The sequence below is a fragment of the Geotrypetes seraphini genome, chromosome 7 (assembly GCF_902459505.1).
Source record: "Geotrypetes seraphini chromosome 7, aGeoSer1.1, whole genome shotgun sequence".
Classification (NCBI taxonomy): Eukaryota; Metazoa; Chordata; class Amphibia; order Gymnophiona; family Dermophiidae; genus Geotrypetes; species Geotrypetes seraphini.
Genome location: NC_047090.1, coordinates 55,585,140 through 55,600,573, shown reverse-complemented (window position 1 = coordinate 55,600,573; position 15,434 = coordinate 55,585,140). Strand labels below are relative to the sequence as shown.

At 44.9% G+C, this 15,434-nt stretch overlaps 1 protein-coding gene across 3 annotated transcripts in view; it reads left to right on the top strand.

Moving 5' to 3' along the window:
• The window catches only part of WNT7B (Wnt family member 7B), a 363,311-nt gene that overhangs the window by 200,518 nt on the left and 147,359 nt on the right, over positions 1-15,434 (top strand). For all 3 annotated transcript variants that reach the window (XM_033950996.1, XM_033950998.1, XM_033950997.1), the window contains one exon: positions 6,276-6,547. In XM_033950996.1, coding sequence (XP_033806887.1) covers positions 6,276-6,547 — 272 coding nt within the window. The remainder of the gene's footprint in view (positions 1-6,275; positions 6,548-15,434) is intronic.

Sequence of the window (15,434 nt, the reverse complement as noted above, 5' to 3'; positions counted from 1 at the left end):
TTGCCTCCATTGGAACCTGTGACCCCGCCCCATGACACTGTGTGGCGTCCACCTTCGAGGCCTCCCAGTCCGGGGCATAGCAGAAAGCAGGACGAGTTCTTCCGGACCCCTTATCAAGCATGGTTGGCGTCGGGGGAGGGCACCAACTCTTCCGCCTCTTCGTTCGCCGACCTCGAATCCGATCTGCTCCTTGGAGGCTTTTGATCCGGTTTCTCACAGACGGGCTCGATCCCCTTCCAGGCATTGTGAGGGGCATCGATCCAGACACTCCTCGAGGCATTCCTCTCGACACTTGACCGTCTCGCCTCAGAAGAAATTGCCTCGGTTGGGATATGCTGCTTCGGCTGGGTCAAACTCTATCAGATAACAAAATTGTAACTTCTCCCCTTTCTTCCCACCCCTTCTTGTTCGTCAATCTTTGTCGGTCTCTTAAATGATTTTTTGTAAACTAAATGTATGTCTGTCTCTTAAGTGATTTTTGTAAACTAAATGTATTACCACACTCTGATGGTTTTTAACTGTTCATCGCTTAGATATTGTGATAAGCGATTCATCAAATAAAGGTAAACTTGAAACTTGAAACTTGTCTCCTCCTCCGGGCCCGGAGTTCGAGGACCCCGAGGTTTTCTACTCACCCTGTTGCTCACAGGCCTCTATGGAGCCCGAAGCCTCGTCTTCTTCTAGCCCTTCTCCTAAACCGGCGACGGCGGACCAACTGTCTTTTTCCTCATTTCTCAGACAGATGGCAGATGATATGGACATTACTCTCGATGCTGGGTCTCGATACTCCAAGGAGTACCTCGACACCATGCACTTGCCTCATCCTCCAGCCGAGTCCTTGCGCCTCCCTCTGCACAAGCTCCTCGACCAGACCTTCATGAGGTGCTTTAAGTCTCCTTACTCTATCCCTGCGGTCCCTGGAAAATTGGATGCTCGGTACCGCACGGTGCATCATAAGGGCTTTGAGGGTCCTCAGCTTTCTCACCAGTCCCTCCTGGTCGAATCCTCGCTCAAGCGGTCTCATCCTGGCCAGGTCTATGCTTCAGTGCCTCCGGGACGCGAGGGCAGAACCATGGATAAGTTTGGTCGACGCATCTATCAGAATTCGATGATGACGTCCCGAGTCCTGAATTACAATTTCCACTTCGCCGCCTACTTGGAATTTTTTCTGCCTGTGCTTCGGAAATTCACACCATACATCGAGTCCCAGGCTTGGTTTGAGTTTGAGGAAGTAGTTGCTTCGCTGTCCCAGCTTCGTCTTCAGTTGATGCAATCTGCCTATGATGCTTTCGAGCTCTCGGCCCGAGCAGCGGCCTGTTCGGTGGCGATGCGCCGGTTGGCCTGGTTGCGGACCATTGACATGGACCCGAACCTTCAGGACTGCCTGGCAAACGTCCCGTGTGCTGGGGCGGATCTTTTTGACGAATCCATCGAGACAGTCACGAAGAAATTGTCCGATCATGAAAAGTCCTTTCAGTCCATTCTTAGGCCGAAGCCTAAGCCTCAACAGTCTCGACCCTCTTGTCCACCGTTGATTTATCAGCGGCGTTATCAACCGAGGCAAGCTCTGCCTGCGAGGCAACCGGCGAAGCGACAGCCTCCTCAGAAAGGTCAGCAAAAGTCTCAGTCGCCTGCTGTCCCTAAGGCCACTCAGCCTTTTTGACTGTTTCGTCGAGGGCATAACCAACCTCGTTCTGCCTCCCCCTGTTTTTCCCATCGGAGGGCGCCTCCATCATTTTTACCATCGCTGGGAGGCCATAACCTCCCACCTCTGGGTCCTTACTATCGTCAGGGAGGGATACTCTCTTCATTTCCATCGGGTCCCTCCAGACCACCCTCCAAGAGAGTATCCTTCCAACTTGACACAGGCTGCCCTTCTTCTTCAGGAAGCTCAGGCTTTGCTCCGACTTCGTGCCGTAGAGCCAGTCCCGTCGGACCAACAGAACCAGGGCTTTTACTCCCGGTACTTCCTTGTTCCGAAGAAGACGGGCGACCTGCGACCCATTTTGGACCTCAGGGTCCTCAACAAATTCCTAGTCAAAGAGAGGTTTCGCATGCTGACCCTTGCTTCTCTCTACCCCCTCCTCGAGCAGAACGACTGGTTATGCTCTCTGGATCTCAAGGAGGCCTACACTCACATTCCCATTCATCCGGCCTCTCGCAAGTTCCTCAGATTTCGGGTGGGACATCTGCATCTGCAGTATCGAGTGCTTCCTTTCGGTCTGTCCTTGTCTCCCAGAGTATTTACGAAGTGTCTGGTAGTGGTGGCCGCTGCACTCCGGAACCAGGGTCTTCAGGTATTTCCCTACCTCGACGACTGGCTGATCAAGGCTCCCTCGGCCTCGGGGGTCATCTCGGCGACCCTGTCCACGATTCTGTTCCTGCAGAGCTTGGGATTCGAGATCAACTTCCCCAAATCTCATCTACAACCTACACAGTCGCTCCCCTTCATCGGGGCGGTTCTGGATACCGTTCACCTCAGAGCATTCCTTCCCCCTCAGTGCTTGGATGCTCTTCTTCATCTCTGCCAGTCTGTGTCTTCTCGCCAGTCCATCTCAGCGAGACACATGATGATCCTCCTGGGCCACATGGCCTCTACAGTTCATGTGACACCGTTTGCCAGACTCCATCTCAGGATTCCTCAGTGGACCCTGGCATCTCAATGGTCTCAGGTGTCGGATCCGTTGACTCGACACATCACCGTCACTCCTGCTCTTCGGCAGTCTCTACTTTGGTGGATGACCTCTTCGAATCTATCCAGAGGTTTGCTGTTTCACACTCCTCCTCACCAGAAGGTTCTCACAACTGATTCCTCGACCTATGCCTGGGGAGCTCATCTGGATGGTCTTCGCACTCAGGGATTCTGGACCAGTGCGGACCGACTCCATCAAATCAATCTTCTGGAGCTCAGAGCCATCTTCAATGCTCTTCAAGCTTTTCAACATCTGCTTCACGACATGGTGGTCCTCATTCGAACAGACAACCAGGTCGCCATGTATTATATCAACAAGCAGGGGGGCACGGGCTTGGCCCCCCTCTGCCTGGAAGCTCTCAGAGTCTGGGATTGGGCGGTCCGCCACAACGCCTTCCTCAAAGCTGTCTACATTCAGGGGAAGGACAATGTTTTGGCGGACAACTTGAGTCGTCTCCTACAGCCTCACGAATGGACTCTCCATTCCAACCCCCTTCGTCAGATCTTTGCAGAATGGGGGACGCCTCAGATAGACCTATTTGCGGCTCCCCACAACTTCAAACTGCCTCAGTTTTGCTCCAGGATTTACATTCCTCATCGCCTCGAGGCAGATGCCTTTCTACTGGATTGGGGGAATCGCTTCCTGTATGCGTTTCCTCCATTTCCTCTCATTCAAAAGACTCTGGTCAAGTTGAGATCAGACCATGCCACCATGATTCTGATTGCTCCTTGGTGGCCCAGACAACCTTGGTTTTCCCTTCTACTTCAACTGAGCAGCAAGGAGCCGGTGCTTCTTCCAGTGTTTCCTTCACTACTTACTCAACATCAAGGTTCACTGCTTCATCCCAACCTGCAGTCTCTCCACCTGACAGCTTGGTTCCTCTCAACGTGACCCCTCACCAGTTTTCCCAGGCGGTGAGGGATGTCTTGGAGGCTTCCAGGAAGCCTGCTACTCGTCAATGCTACTCCCAGAAGTGGACTAGATTTTCTTCTTGGTGTGTTTCCAATTCTAAGGAGCCTCAACGAGCCTCTCTATCCTCTGTATTGGACTATCTTCTACACCTGTCTCAGTCTGGTCTCAAGTCGACATCTATACGAGTCCACCTGAGTGCTATTGCGGCTTTTCATCAGCCTCTACAAGGGAAACCTCTCTCCTCTCATCCTGTGGTTTCCAGATTTATGAAAGGAATTTTTCATGTCAATCCTCCTCTCAAACCGCCTCCAGTGGTTTGGGATCTCAATGTTGTCCTTTCTCAGCTTATGAAACCTCCTTTTGAGCCTCTGAGAAAGGCTCCACTAAAGTTTCTCACTTGGAAAGTGGTTTTTCTGGTGGCCCTCACATCTGCTCGCAGGGTCAGTGAGCTTCAGGCCTTGGTGGCGGACCCCCCTTTCACTGTATTCCATCATGACAAGGTGGTTCTCCGCACTCATCCGAAATTCCTACCTAAAGTGGTTTCTGAATTTCATCTCAACCAATCTATTGTACTTCCAGTGTTTTTTCCAAAGCCTCATTCTCATCCTGGAGAATCAGCTCTTCATACTCTGGACTGTAAACGTGCTTTGGCTTTCTACCTGGATCGCACCAAACCACACAGAACTGCTCCTCAACTTTTCGTCTCCTTTGATCCAAACAAGTTGGGACGACCTGTATCGAAGCGCACCATCTCCAACTGGATGGCGGCTTGTATCTCTTTCTGCTATGCCCAGGCTGGATTACCCCTTCCCTGTAAGGTCACAGCCCATAAGGTCAGAGCAATGGCAGCCTCAGTAGCCTTCCTCAGATCGACACCGATTGAGGAGATTTGTAAGGCTGCCACTTGGTCCTCGGTTCATACATTCACCTCTCATTATTGTCTGGATACTTTCTCCAGAAGGGATGGACAGTTTGGCCAAACAGTGTTACAAAATTTATTCTCCTAAATTGCCAACTCTCCCACCATCCCATTGAGGTTAGCTTGGAGGTCACCCACTAGTGAGAATACCTGCCTGCTTGTCCTGGGATAAAGCAATGTTACTTACCGTAACAGTTGTTATCCAGGGACAGCAGGCAGCTATTCCAACGTCCCACCCACCTCCCCTGGGTTGGCTTCTCTGCTAGCTACCTGAACTGAGGAGTCACGCCCGGACCATCGGGCGGGAAGGCACTGGCGCATGCGCGGTGCGGGCATCTCGAAACTTCTGAGTTTCTTCAAGCAAGACATGCTTGCGAGACGTCCGTATCGGGGCTCTGTCGGATGACATCACCCACTAGTGAGAATAGCTGCCTGCTGTCCCTGGATAACATCTGTTACAGTAAGTAACATTGCTTTACTGTTCCTTTGAATTACCATTGCTCCACCTTAAGATAAAAGGAACATCCACATGCATAAGTAGTAGCAAAAATTACAATGACTCTTTCTTACTGTCATATGTATACAGGATAAAAGGGAACATATGATATCAGGTGGGTAGATAAGGCAAATGTTACAATAACATTTTGTTACTGTCATTTATTTAAGACCGAAAAAAGGGGAATATGAGCTCACTTAATGAGAGATAAATTATGACAAAGAAAACAGTATATTTTGTACTATCGGGCTATGATGGCAATGCTATTCTACCAAAAAGCTTATAAAATATGAAATGCTGCACCTAAAGTACCCTACTTTAATGCCAAAAAGAAGTCACTTATAAAAATCATTGAAATAAAAACCCTTATACAACAAGAGCTCAAGCCCTGTGAAATAAAAGGAGAAAGGGGAAAAAAAGGAGAAAAAAGGAAGATGGATAAATAAGATGGGGTCATTCCCAGGAGTAAATCAGCATGTAATCCTTTATTAATTTATAGAGAAACAAAATGTTATTTAAATTACTTGTAGGGAATGATATGGGAGAGAACATATATCAGATGATGATACAACTAAATCTTTTGACTGTAAATGATACTTGAAATGAGATTTAGGATGAGATTACTAAAATCAATGAAGATCAATGCCATCTCATGAGGATGCCATCTTCACAATGAGGGTTTATGGAGAGGTAAGTAATTTTAAAAACACAAACCTCCTTCTCCTTTCTACAGTGGTAGGATTGGCAAGATTCTGTCTGCCTTAATATAACAGATTTAGTTCAAACGGTGAAGAATGAAATATTTTCCTATGTTGACAATTTCTTGTTCTTTGAAACATTTTTCAATGTTAAAATGCAAACAAAATTAACATACTTCTATGTGTAAGTCATAGCTTAGGGCCTGTTTTACAAAGCCGTGCTAACGGTAGCAGCGCTGTAACAGCCCCGAAGCCCATAGAGATTTAGATGGCTTCGGGGCTGTTGCCGTGCGGCAGCCACTAGCGCAGCTTTGTAAAACAGGCCCTTAGAGTTCTAAAATAATAATGCAAAACCATTCTATGAAAGCTGTCATTAGGTGGCATTCCCCTGAAATTATATATCTTGTGTTCTGAAACCAACCAAATGACCTTCAGTTTTCAAGAAATGTGGTTCATTACTAATAAAAAAAATTATTGTGACCCTTATTTATAATTATATTTTTCCCTTTAGGGAGTATTGCCTTTTCCAACCCATCAGCTGTTGCTTTTCTCCACAGGAAGTAGGGAAGCTGCATTCACCTACGCCATTACTGCTGCTGGGGTTGCACACGCTGTCACCTCTGCCTGCAGCCAGGGTAACCTGAGCAACTGTGGCTGTGACCGAGAAAAACAGGGCTACTATAACCAGGAAGAAGGCTGGAAATGGGGAGGCTGCTCAGCAGATATCAGATATGGCATTGAATTCTCCAGGAGGTTTGTTGATGCCAGAGAAATCAAAAAGAATTCACGGCGGCTGATGAACTTGCACAACAATGAGGCTGGAAGAAAGGTATTATAGAACAGGATTGAGTGAAATGATATTATTTACAAGGTGTAGCAGGGGAGTAGTATTTGGTACAATTAGCATGAGGTATGGTCAGATGTCAAAATTTCAATTTACAAATCTGAGTCTCCTTGGTGTGACCTTTTAAGCAAGTCATTTCTCTTCTTGTGCCCTAGAATTTGGGAAACTGGACATTCTAGTATTGTCCTTTCTCTTTTCCTCTTGATATATTTTTATTTAGTCATTTCTCTAGAAATAGGCTGTCAGCCCACACATCCTCACATCCTAGTACATGCATATTTTCAAACCAGGGAGAGCGGAACACCTATTGGTTTGAGGGCCAAGCTCTGCCCTAACCCCACCCATGCTCCAATCCAACCCCATGCTATATATGTTACTCAGGACCTACAGGGCAATTCTGGCATACCATTACTTATATAAGTCACAAATTTAGGAAGAGAGCATTGCAGTAGATGCTAGAACATCAATATACCGATTGGAAAACTAATTAGTAAAGATTAATTCTGCAGTCAATGCATATATTTTTTTAAATGTCTCTTTCACACATGCAGGACACAGACTCTCACCCAGTAAAGAATAAGTAATCACAAACTAAAAATATAACTTAAAATTAAACTGAACCACCAAGAAGCCAGACTCTACATACAGTGCAACTGTGATGCATGCACTTTGTAAAATATATAGAAAGCAGATGTAAATTTTTTAAAAATTGACATACTCTGGTCACTGCATTACAAACTAACAAATACAAATAAAACAAGAAGTGGAAAATATGATACCATTTTATTGGACTAAATACATTTTTCAATTAGCTTTCAAAGGCCAAAACTTTTTTCTTCAGGTCAGTACATACACTGCCGTTATATTCTGTTCTGACTAGAAGGTAGTTGTGACCTCTGAAAAGTATGTAAAAAATATTAAAATTAGTCCAATAAAAAGATATCTCATTTCCATTTTCTATTTTTATTTATTAATGCTTATTAACACAGCTACCTTACTACTTTACCTTAAATGAAAAAATTCTTTTTTTTTTTTTTCTACCTTTACTTTTTTCAATCTTTGGTTTCTGCTTTCCTCATTGTCTCTTAACTCTCTTGCCAGGATTTCCTGTCTTTTTGTGTTTCTCTGTTCTCCTTTTCTTTTCAGCTTTATTCTCTGCCTCTGTCTAGATTAAATTCTCTTACCATCCAGTCCTCAATTTGCCTTTTTTCACAGTGTAAACCTACAGCTTGCCACCTCTTTCCATCACTCCTTCTCTCCTATTTCACATCCTCTTATTCCCCCAGTATCTCACTCTCTAGCCTCTTTCCTATATGCCCTTTTCTTTATCCCCTCCTTCCATCCAGCATGAGCCCTCTTTCTATACCCCCTTTCATCCAACATCTACCCCTATCCTGCTTCCGTCCAGCCTCTGTTCCTCTCTTCTCTCCACTTTCATCCAGTGTCTGTCCCTCTCTCTCCTACCCAGTTCCATCAGCATCTGTGCTTCACTTCATCCCCACTTCCATCAGGATATGCTTCCTGTCTCTTTTTCCACTTCCATTAGCTTATGCCCCCTCTCTTCTCCCCACTTCCATTAGTATCTACCCCCTCTTTCTTCCCCACTTCCATTAGCACTTACCCCTCTCTCTCTCTCATCCCCACTTCCATCAGCATTTGCCCACTCTCTCCTTTCCACTTCCATCAGCATCAGCATATGCCCCCTTTCTTTTTTCCCCATTTGCATCAGCATATGACCCCTCTCTCTTTTACCTACTTGCATCAGCATATACCCCCTCTCTCTTTTACCCACTTCCATCAACATCTGCCCCCCTTCCTTCCCACTTCCATCACCATCAGCATCTGCCCCTCTCTTCACACCATTGCCATCAGCATCTGCCCTCTCTTCACACCATTTCCATCAGCATCTGCCCTCTCTCTTTTCCCTTCCATCATCATATGCACATCTCTATCTCCTTCCCACCTCCATCAGCATCTACCTCTCTCTTTCCTTACCCACATACATCAGCATCTATCCTCCCCACTTCCGTCAGCATCTTCCCCCTCTCTTCTCACTTATATCAACATCTTCCCCCTCTCTTCTTCTCACTTCCATCACCATCAGCATCTGCCCCCTCTCTCTCCTTCCCACTTCCATCAGCATCAGCATCTACCCCTTTCTCTCACCTCCCCACTTCTATCTGCATCAGCATCTACCCCCTCTCTCCTTTCTACTTCCATCAGCATCTACCCCTCTTTTCTCTCCACTTCAATCAGCATCTGCCTTTCCCTTCTCTCTCTCCTCTCCACTTCCATCAGCATCTGTACCCCTTTCTGCCCCCTCGCATCCTCACCACTGCTGCTGCTTCCTCGAGTCAGGAGCTGCAGGAGCAAACTGAAATAGAGCAATCGTAGGATGTGCCTATACATGCTAATGCTGCTGGCTCTGACCAAAACAAAAAGAGGGGACGAGCTGGCAGCTGCAGGAATATACAGGAAGATCCCACAATTGTTCTATTTCAGTTTGCTGCTGCTGCTCATGATTCGGAAAGCAGTGGAAGAGGGTGGGAGAGTGATATGGGAGGGAGAAAGTGATGGTCTCAAGCCCACCAGCTGTGCATCTGCGCAGCTCAGAGGAAATATTGGTTGAGTGGGAGCATATGCTCATTTCTCCTTCCATTCCAACGCTTATGTTAAGAAACTAATAAGCATATGAGAATCCTGTGTGGGTAAAAAGAGCTGTTCAAAGCCAAACACGTTATTGCTGATGAACACACCAATATTTTCACCACCTCCTTTTATTGCCCAGCATCCAGAATGTTCTTCATTTGGAATACTAACAATTCATGGCACACTAACTGTAAAAGATCCTTTAACTCCTCCAAAGTTGATCCAGAGCTTGTTGTCTAAGAAAAAGACCTTTTATACTATATTTGTCCTTAATACTGAAGGGTGACATGAAAAGTCAAGTGATGAGTTTGAAACTGGATATTATTTTTATACCAACAGTATATTAACCCAAAATATTAAATATTACACAATGAGTGCTGCTACTTAGTGTTGATTTTCTAATTGGGGCAAGTAAGATTCTAATAAATGAAATGTGAAGCCTGATTTTTGTATGTTCTACAGGTTGGAAAAGGTATGTTGTACAGTTGGTGAGTTGCAGGCTTACTGTGCCCACATCCTAATGTTCAAATCCATGTTGGTATTTCTGTCAGGTAACTGGCCTTTGACCAACTCACTATCCATCCAGTTTTGGATGGTAAATGAGTCTAGGGGCTGGGGGATAGTGGTAAAAACTAGTTGAAAAACCCTGCTAATAGTCTGCTAAGAAAACAACATGCAAGTGGTGTCCTCTATAAATTGCTTGTGACTTGGCACTTACCTATAGGGGACAATTCTTAGTAAGTCTAGATGTTCACAATTCAAGTGGAGGGGCATAATAGAAAGGAATGTCTAAGTCCATTTTCGTCTAAGTCGCAAGTCGTCCAAAGTAAAAAACAGCTTAGGACACATTTTTGAAAAATACGTCCAAGTTGTTTTTTCGCTTTGAAAATTGTCTAAATAAACGTCCTGTCGATCTAATCGTCAAAGTCGCTAAATCGTCCATCTTTATATCACATTTTTGTCCAAGTCAAAAACACCTAGAACAAGCCCTGTTGGACATAGGAGGGGTCTGCAAAGTGATGGACTGAACACCCAGACATGGCACCTAAATAGTGGGGTACCTTACAGGGCACTGCTGTGAACTTCACAAAAAGGGTGCCATGTCTGCTCCTCACTACAGCTCTCTTATAGGTCATGGTGAGCCCCCCAAACTACCTCCAGAATTCTCTAGACCCACTTATCTACCACCCTAATAGCCCTTATGGCTGCAGGAGCCACTTATATGCCAGTACAAAAGGGTTTGGGGGTGTATAGGGGAGTGCACATGTTTCAGTATCAATGCAGTGATTACAGGGGCTTATGGGAATGGGGCCTCCTCTCCATGCTAACCCACCCCCAAGATGGCTTAAGACGCCTCTGTGCAGGACGACTAGACTTTCCTATGCCAGGCTGCCAGGTGATGATGATCTGTAGGCTGAAATTTAAAGGTGTGATTATGATTTTTATGGGGTGGAGTGGGGGGGGGGAGATCGGTGATCACTGGGGTAGTATGTGGGGATCTTTATTATGTGTTTGCAGTGCTTATCTGGTGACTTTAGGTGGGTTTTTGTGACTTAGACCATGTTTTAAATGGTCTAAATCACAATGTCCAAGTTCCGTCGATCCTGTGCTGTATAACTTTCGGTTATACATGCAGTACGACTAAGTCTAAGCCTTCCCACATCCCGCCCAATTCCTGCCCTCGACACTCCTCCTGACATGCCCTGTTTAGCTATGGTTGTTCAGCAGCACTATGAAGGCCTAGGTCGTTTGTAAACATGTCCAAAACCGTTTCGATTATCGGCACTTGGACGTCTTTAGTTTATGATCGTCCAAGTGCTGACTTAGGTTGGCTTTTGGATGTTTTTCTCTTTCGATTATGAGCGCCAGAGTATTTTATAAAATGCTTACTGAATGCATTACCTTCTCTAAAATAACTATAAGAGTGAAGGAAATTCATGTATATTTTCTGTCAAGTTCAGTGGAAGCACCTATTTTACAAAGAAACTCATTTAAAATAACTAGCACCAATGCTCAAAGCTCTGAAAAGAATGTACCTATTAATCTGGAATTTTAGAAAGAATGTTCAGATGGAAAATCAGACATCTAATTTGGGACATCTGAAGTTCCCCTACAATTTTAAATTAGAATCTGCTGATATAAAACTCATTGTAAAATGCATGCTGAAATGGACATCTATGTGCTGCTATATACATCAGGATCATCTATTTTAGTCACAAACCCATCCAAAATGTGGATAGGAAAACAATAAGCACAGAGATGTCTATATTGTGCAACAGACGTTCATATTGCGGTCATTCAAACTCCTCTTATGTCCGATCACTCTCTCAACCCCTCCTCCATTGTCTTCCAATCCACAATACATACATCACTACCGCAGCATAACTTGAGCCCTAATTCAGCTTCTCCCTCCAGCCCATCAGGATCTACACACACAGTAGATGTGCCACTACAGTGTCTCTGGGTGGCAGCAGTCCCTCTTTGCTGCTTGGCAGGAAGGTAACATAGAAACATGATGGCAGATAAAGTTCAAATGGCCCATCCACTCTGCCCATCCACAGCATCCATTATCTCTTCCTCTCCCTATGAGATCTCACGTGCCTGTCCCATGCTTTCTTGAATTCAGACAGTCTTTGTCTTCACCACCTCTACTGGGAGACTATTCCATGCATCTGCCATCCTTTCTGTAAAAAAAGTATTTTCTTAGATTACCTCTTAACTTCATCCTATGCCCTCTCATTCCGAGCTTCTTTTCAAATTAAAGAGATTTACCTCATGCGCATTTATGCCTCATAGATATTTACATGTCTCTATCATATCTCTCCTCTCCCTTCTTTCTTCCAAAGTATACATAAACATATATATATATATATATATATATATATATATCTACATGGTACATGAGCTTGTGCCACTGGAGCTTGCGCACATCTGAGAAGCTGAAAGCTATGCCATCGGTAGTTTCACTACCAGCAGGTCTTCCCAAGGCAGACAGGTTTCAGTGGAGATGTCAGACTAATGATGTACCTCCCATCTGGGCAGAAGCAGATGGGCAGTGTTGGAGGCGGAGGATTCCGTTTGATGGGACAACATTGAATTTATGCTGCGCAGAAGAAAGGCCTGGCAATCTACTTCTGCATTCTATCACGAAAACTTGATGATGTTCATCAAGTTGCTAGGACTTGAATACGAATTGATGGCATCTAACATATAACATATATATTGAAATCTTTTAATCTGTCCCCATATGCCTTATGATAAAGACCACCGACTATTTTAGTAGCCTTCCTCTGGACCGTCTCCATCCTGTTTATATCTTTTTGAAGGTGCAGTCTCCAGAACTGCACATAATATTCTAAATGAGGTCTCACCAAAGTCTTATACAGTAGCAACTATACCTCCTTTTTCCTACTGGCCATAAATCTCCCTATGCACCCTAGTATCCTTCTAGCTTTCGCTGTCTCCTTTACTACCTGTTTGGCCACCTTTATATTATACTCAAACTCCTAAACTAAGCCAACAATGAAACTAAGGAGTAGAACCGGCTCACAAATAGAGACGAAGACTTAATTTCTCAAGTGCCCAAGGTCAGCAGCCAGAACAAATCATGGTTGTTGAACCAGTGACTGGGCTATCATTGAATGTTGTCTTATTTTCTCTATGAGCCTTTTTATTTGTTGTATATAATTAATACTATTGTTTGTATTGTAGTAAATTTGTTTTTACTCTAGTTATTATGCTGTAAACGTGTAGTACTTAAGTACTTCACATACTTAGGCTTTATTGAACAGGGGGTCTGAATACTTTCAGCCACCCTCATGGAATGCAAAAATTAAGCATAAAACAAAAATATTATACAGCTGTCAGAATTGTCAGAATGGCTTAAAGTTCAAGTATGGCATACAATTGTAGATCCCTGGACTTTCTCTGCTTTAAAGATAGTCCTCTTCACCAAGTTCAAATAAACAGAAACGCCATGAAAATAAACTTCCAAACAATGAAAGCAAACTGCATCACAAAGCAGATAAATGAAGTGGCAAACTTTAGAAATAAAGTTCCAGGCTTTTCAGCTAACCTAGCTGGGTAACGTGTATAGTTTTCAGAGCAGACTCCTAGGCTCATTAGCATCAGCTGAGCTTCACGGAGCACAGCAGGGTATCAGATAAGTTGTGAGCTTTACTGAGACTTTATCACAGAGGCTTCACACTATCAACAATACAGTTTTTTAAGCAAACACTGACCTCCGGGCAATCCGAAAATGAAACGGAGAGGTTTTCCTTCTCTCCCTAATCAAGGCCAGCTGGGCTCAGGTTACAGGTTACGCAAGCACAGCTTTGCTTCACTTCCCCTTATGGACTAACCTCCATTTCCTCTGGGATATAGTCAGCTTCCAGAGGCAGCTCTGTGGTGTCCATTGCCTCAGCTTTCTCAGCAGCAGCTGGGGTCAGGCTTGGGAAGTCCTCTGCCATCTCTATGTCCTTGCTATTGTGGAGTTGAGGAGAGAGACCTTTGCCTGGGCTCCTTAGCTCCACCTCCATCCCTGCTCCCCTCTCTGTGATTCAGGGCTCTGATTTTACGTGTGTCATAGCCCCACCCCTCTCTCCTAGGAGCAGGGGGGGTTGGGCAGGAAATCCCTAGGGGAATAACTCTGGTTTCTCCTAGGCTGATAATGTGCATACCTTGCAGGACTAGGACTCACTTCTCAATAAAAGTCCTATCAGGCTTCCTGATGAACTTATTCTGATATGGCACTCTCCTGGATATTCTTAGGCTCATACCTTTCCTGCTCTACCTCACTATCTGAGGGGTAGTCAGCCAATTCCTTATCCTTACTTTTAACCTGGTCAGCTCTCCTGATCAGGGTCCGTGCTCTGCTTTTATCCATTACAGGGACAAAGCTAGATACGGGTTTGTCACAAGAGCCTTAACCTTTTGAGTCTTTCCTCATTTGAGAGGAGTTTCATCCCCTTTATTATCTTGGTGTAGAAATGTATAAAAGTCCGGTTGTTTTCTAGTAGCAGGTTTATTGTTGCCCTACGAACATAAGATTTGCCACTGCTGGGTCAGACCAGAGGTCCATTGTGCACAGCAGTCCACTCACGTGGCAGCCCTTAGGTCAAAGATCAGTTCCCTATTTGAGTCTAGTCTTACTTGCGTATGTTCTGTTCCAGTAGGAACTTATCCAACCTTGTCTTGAATCCCTGAAGGGTGCTTTCCCCTATAACAGCCTCCAGAAGAGTGTTCCAGATTTCTACCACTCTCTGGGTGAAGAAGAACTTCCTTACGTTTGTACGGAATCTTTTCCCTTCTAACTTTAGCAAGTGCCCTCTCGGTCTCTTTACCTTGGAGAGGGTGAACAATCTCTCTTTCTCTACTAAGTCAATTCCCTTCAATATCTTGAATGTTTCGATCATGTCCCCTCTCAGTATTCTCTTTTCAAGGAAGAAGAGGCCCAGTTTCTCTAGCCTCTCACTGTATGTCAATGCCCCCAGTCCCTTAATCATTTTTGTCACTCTTCTCTGGACCTTTTCGAGTAGTACTATGTTCTCTTTCATGTACGGCGATCAGTGTTGGACGCAGTATTCCAGGTGGGGGCGTACCATGGCCCAGTATAACGGCACGATAACCTTTAAGATCTGTTTGTGATCCCCTTCTTAATCATTCCTAGCATTCTGTTTGCCCTTTACACCGCCGCCACACATTATGCAGACGGTTTCATTGACTTGTCTACAAGTACTCCCAAGTCTCTTTCCTGGGGGCTCTCTCCGAGTATAGCACTGGATATCCTGTATTTGTACATATGATTTTTGTTATCAACATGCATCACCTTGAACTTATCCACGTTGAACCTCATTTGCCATTTCACGGCCCATTGCTCGAGCGAGGAGTGTGTGGCACAGTGGTTGAAGCTACAGCCTCAGCACCCTGGGGTTGTGGGTTCAAACCCCGTGCTGCTCCTTGTGACCCTGGGCAAGTCACTTAATCCTCCATAGCCCAAGGTACATTAGAAAGATTGTGAGCCCACTGGGACAGATAGGGAAAAATGCTTGAGTACCTGATTGTAAAACCGCTTAGATAACCTTGATAGGCGATATATTAAATCCTAATAAAACTTGAAAAAACTTAATTAAAAACTTGTATTTATGTCTCTTTGTAGGCCTTCACAATCCTTCTGTGTCCTTACTACTCTGAATAACTTTGTATTGTCCGCAAATTTAATCTC